Below are 5478 nucleotides of genomic sequence, written 5' to 3' on the forward strand. Positions count from 1 at the left end.
TCTCCTGGTCTCTGCTTCGACGAGGAAAAAGTTTCCTACACAGCCCACCAATAACATTAAATCAGCTGTTTAGTTAAAATATGTACCAACTGACACAGGTGTCAATATGTAAATTAGGGAAAAGAAGTGGGCAAATATACAAATATAAAGGAAGTGAATGTGAAATAGGGGTTTTTAGAGTAATAAACAAATTATGTGACGTGTTGAATGACAGATGAGAGCAGATATATTAATCACACAGTCTGAAGCTGCAGACAGAAACATCAGACTCAGGACAGAGACACACAACCTCTAAAGTAAGAACAACTCACAAGTTCATTCTTTAACTAGAATTAGACTTGTTATTTTAATAATAGTAAATGCTGCTTTTTTTTCAAATTACACAATCATGTTTGAAAATGTGAGCATATTTCAATATTCAAAGCATATTTTAGTTTTTCAGTATTTTTTCTTTCTCAGAAATGGACCAAACTCTATATTTCATTCTTCTTCTCATTGGTGAGTGTGTTTGTGGTTTTATTTATGGTTTATAGTTTCATTAGGTTTGATCCTGTTATGAAGATCATTAAAGCAAAGCCTCTCTTTCACAGCTCTCTGCTCCGTATCTGAATGTGTTCAGCGTCAGTATCACTTTATAAATGAGAGGAAGACCTGGACTGAAGCTCAGAGATACTGCAGAGAGAAATACACAGATCTGGCCACCGTTGACAACATGAACGACATGAACGAGCTGAAGAAAAGTGTGAATGATGAAGGTGTTGAAGATGTCTGGATCGGGCTGCAGAAGACGGGTCGTGATGAATGGCAGTGGTCTTCAGGTGAAGCTGCGCTCTATCTGAACTGGGCTACTGGACAACCAGAAGGCAGAGACAATTGTGCTATGATGCTGAATAGAGAATGGCATGATTTGGCATGCAGTGCTACCCGACGTTTCATCTGCAGCAACAGTGAGTATAGATATTTAAAATTACAACAACAGTTCCTTTTGTTGTTACACTATGGGGTAATTTGTCACAATGGGAACCTACAATTAAATAAGCTAAAGATAGACTGATGTGCATTTAGTTGTTAAAGATCAGATAATATTCATAATAAACATACAGAAGTGATTAGAGGTGATATAGCTTGATATTTTCAGCTTTCAGTATCTCAACACAAACCTGTAATGGGTGAATTTTTACTTGTAGATTAACTTAAGTCCAGTATATTTAATCACAAAACAATCAAGCATCAAGATCAAGAGCATCAACACTGCAACTATATTAATTCATAAATTAACAGTCTATGAACTAGTTAATACGGTGGCCGAGCGAGCTCAATGCGTTGAAAATGAAAAAAACACATGCAAATAGAAAAAACACCTGCAAATTAAGAAAGCATCTTCATCAATTTGACAACACACGTGCGGCAAATGCTCACAACACAACCAAATAAAGAAATGTGCTGCAAAAACAGAAACGCTCTGCAAATAGGCACAGACCACATCGGAAATGTGGGAATAGCAAAGTGACGAACATGGTGGGGACATATTTATCAACGTTTGCTCTGAAAGGTGAGATGTTTGTTTATTTGAACATCCCTATCATACCATTCCTTAGTTTTTATTTTTTTTTGACTAATATTATTAACCTAAATAAGCTTGAGGCCGACATGTGGAACCCATCTGGTCCAGCGTACAGAACCAGAATAGGGTCAGCTAGGGCCAGCCATTTATTATATAAAAACTAAATAAAAACAAAAAATGGTTACTATAGCCTAGTTAAACCATGGTAACCATGCACAAATTAGCCATGGATTTACTACACTAACCATAATTTAACCATGGTATTTGTACAACTGTATTTACACAAATGGTAAAAAAAAAAAAAAAACATGGTAAATTTTAATTTTGTTCAGGTAATTTAGCTGTGGTCTGTGAGTATCTGTAGCGTGTTTCTTTATTTGTTTTTGTTGTGAGGATTTGCAGCACATGTGCTGTCAAACTGATGAAGATGTTTTCTTAATTTGCTGGTGCTTTTTCTATTTGCATATGTTTTCTGAAGTTGCAGCGTGTTGAGCTCTCTTGGCCACCATAAGTTAATATATTGAACTGCAGTGTAACATCTTTCTCTGTTTGACGTTTTGATGCTGCTCTTTGTGACTGAATCAAGTATTCCATAGAGACATGCAACGAAGCACAATGGACAAATAAAAAAAAAAAGCTTTAGACTCATCACAATTTCACCAATGTTACTTGATGTTATATCTTTAAAATAATCTTGAATACATTATGAATATTCAGTATGTCACAAGTTGTAGAAGCTGCTCAAGTCTTTGTGTTAGGGAGACTTAGAAGGACTGTATATAAGTTTTATTGCCGGGTCTTATTTTGTGTAGTAATCACTCCCAGGTGTCGTTCAGGACACAGGAACCAGACCAATTGCTGAACTGAGGGTATTTAATGAACAGTTGAAGTAGGCATGGGCAAACAATCTTTCAGTTGGCTTTATATTATATGTGTGTGGTTCTGAAATTAATCAAATAACAAATATAAGTAACAACATTATGAAATTAGTATCCATATACATTCATCCAATAACTAAATAGTAACTAAACTAAACAGTAGCATGCAATTAATTACTACTAGCATGGTCAAAGCAATAATAACTGCTGCTAAGCACTGTTACATGTACGGAAACGTGACTAACTATAAAGTGCGTCACAGATTATAGCGAATATTACTGATTGAACTACTCAAAGTATCCAGCTATGCAATACACAATATAGCAGAAAATATCTTCGTTAGACAATCAAACATAAAATACGCTGCGTGCATAACAAGTAACGAGGAGAAGTTGAATAAATCTAGAAGTGCGTCATCTAGACACTAGCCATAAATCACAATAGCACACAAACACAGGGGCAGTCGTGGCCTAATGGTTAGAGAGTCGGACTTGTAACCCGAAGGTTGTGGGTTCGAGTCTCAGGTCCGGCAGGGAACATATACAGCTCTGAAAATTGAAGGAATGAGTTAACGGGGTTCTGAGGAAGCCCAAAGTTTTAGCAAGATATTCGCTACAGTTCTCTTACTGGCATCCTGAGAAAATCACAAGCAGAGATTTGGCTTATGTTTACTGCTTAAAATTTAGCTCGACACCAGTTCAGCAGAGATAAGATTTTGTTCGTTTACTTGCGCTTTGCTTTGGGTGACAGCTGAAAAGCTGAGTCGGTCCTCGTGGCTACTGGAGGGGATTCCGTTGCTGATTGGCTGTTGATTTGGCGCCGGAATGACGTTTTATTCGGGAGTATATTGCTCCGATACTTTAAATTATTGTCTTTCAAACTTGGTCCATGCAAGGTCCTGTTTCTTTTGTTGTAAGAGAAGTTTGTGAGGGTTTCAGACAGGGCAGGAAGCAGGTGGTCAAAAAGTCATGTGGCGTCACGCTGTATATCCCGTGCTTGCAGGCCCGAGGGCGTGATTAAATTACTGTTTCCTGTGCATACATATAAGGGTCCTATGCCTAAGCGATCACGAGGTATCTATATGTCGTGAAAGAGCTTTTCAGTCCTGATACAAAAGATCGCTGTGTTATCTCCTGAATGGATTAGTTCGTCATCACTCATCTGAGTAGATGAGACAAGGCTGACAGGAAATCGCCCCCCGAATATTGGAGTCATGTGCTGGGATGATTCCATGGCATATGGAAGTATGTCTGTTATGGATAGAAATCCTACAGGAGCATAATTTGCTTTTTGGGTAACCAGCGCGAATTGTCTGTGTACGTTCTGTTTCTTTGTCTGTGACAAAAGAAACCTAAGGGTTTCAGTCATGCAGGAAGCAGATGGTCAAAAAGTCATGTGGCGTCACGCTGTATATCCCGTGCTTGCAGGCCCGAGGGCGTGATTAAATTACTGTTTCCTGTGCATACATATAAGGGTCCTATGCCTAAGCGATCACGAGGTATCTATATGTCGTGAAAGAGCTTTTCAGTCCTGATACAAAAGATCGCTGTGTTATCTCCTGAATGGATTAGTTCGTCATCACTCATCTGAGTAGATGAGACAAGGCTGACAGGAAATCGCCCCCCGAATATTGGAGTCATGTGCTGGGATGATTCCATGGCATATGGAAGTATGTCTGTTATGGATAGAAATCCTACAGATTGTTGGTGGGGGGAGTGAATAACCAGCGCTCTCTTGCGACCACGACTGAGGTGAGACCAAAAAATGGCTAAAATGAGAGCAAAAATGGCTTCCCACTCAGGGGCATATCTACATGGTGGCCCCACTGAAATCTGGTTGGCCACCCCAGGTACCCCCCCCCCCAGATGTCTCGTGATTGACTTGTTTTTATTAAATCTTTAACTACATCTGTCAATGGTGGATCCCAAGTAGGGCAATATAGGCTGCTTCCTTTTCTTTTATATTCTTAATTTTAGGTGGTTTATATAGTGTTATCTTAAAGACAAATGTCGAGAGCGCAGCGCATCCATATAATGCGTGAGAACGAAGTTCTCCACTTGCAAGCAGATTTCCTTCGCTCTCACACAAAACTGGACATGCACTTTTAAATATATAGTGTTCTCTTAGGAACTAGCTCTGCTCTCACAGATATTGCGTGTGCACGCTCAAGCTTTGTCCCTGCATCATTGAAGACCAGAAGAACTTTTTTAATTCAGGTGACGAGTATAGGCTTATTATCCCACAAATAATATCCCCCTTCTAATTATTTATTTTATTATTTAATACTTATTTAAGTGCTTATTGTAAATATGTATTTATTTAATTATTTTATTCAGTGCATTTGTATTCTGTTGTTTTTGTATATACATTGACACTCCTTGTGAAGGGTGTCAATGATTGTCTTCTGGACAACTGTCAGATCAGCAGTCTTCCCCATGATTGTGTAGCCTAGTGAACCAAACTGAGAGACCATTTTGAAGGCTCAGGAAACCTTTGCAGGTGTTTTGAGTTGATTAGTTGATTGGCATGTCACCATATTCTAATTTGTTGAGATAGTGAATTGGTGGGTTTTTGTTAAATGTGAGCCAAAATCATGACAATTAAAAGAACCAAAGACTTAAACTACTTCAGTCTGTGTGCATTGAATTTATTTAATACACGAGTTTCACAATTTGAGTTGAATTACTGAAATAAATGAACTTTTCCACGACATTCTAATTTATTGAGATGCACCTGTATTAGAGAAGTTCATTTTTGCGTGATTACATTTTGGCGAATTTGTTTCCATAGCGACAGAGTCTCCAGAACGCGCACCGTTAAAACCCAGTGCAGCATGCGCTAAACCTAGGGCTGGACAAAAATTCAATATCAATATGTATTGCGATATAATTTTTTTCAATACCGGTGATATGATTTTTAAACACATTTCCGATATTTCGATATACATTACCAGTGTTTCCCATAGATTGATTTATTTGTGGCGTTTGACTTAGTTGAATAAACATGAGCACTGCACATTTCAAAATCATAACACGG

The 5478-nt window shown here is 38.2% G+C and overlaps 1 protein-coding gene across 1 annotated transcript in view; it reads left to right on the forward strand.

Annotated features, from left to right (window-relative positions):
* Nucleotides 1–461: 461 nt before the first annotated feature.
* Nucleotides 462–5478, forward strand: part of LOC107706016 (C-type lectin lectoxin-Phi1-like) — a 12106-nt gene continuing 7089 nt past the window's right edge. Inside the window, exons 1-2 of the mRNA XM_016509572.1 lie at nucleotides 462–498; nucleotides 591–947. Coding sequence (XP_016365058.1) covers nucleotides 462–498; nucleotides 591–947 — 394 coding nt within the window. The remainder of the gene's footprint in view (nucleotides 499–590; nucleotides 948–5478) is intronic.

Source organism: Sinocyclocheilus rhinocerous, unplaced genomic scaffold, assembly GCF_001515625.1.
Source record: "Sinocyclocheilus rhinocerous isolate Xijiao unplaced genomic scaffold, SAMN03320098_v1.1 scaffold1226, whole genome shotgun sequence".
Lineage (NCBI taxonomy): Eukaryota > Metazoa > Chordata > Actinopteri > Cypriniformes > Cyprinidae > Sinocyclocheilus > Sinocyclocheilus rhinocerous.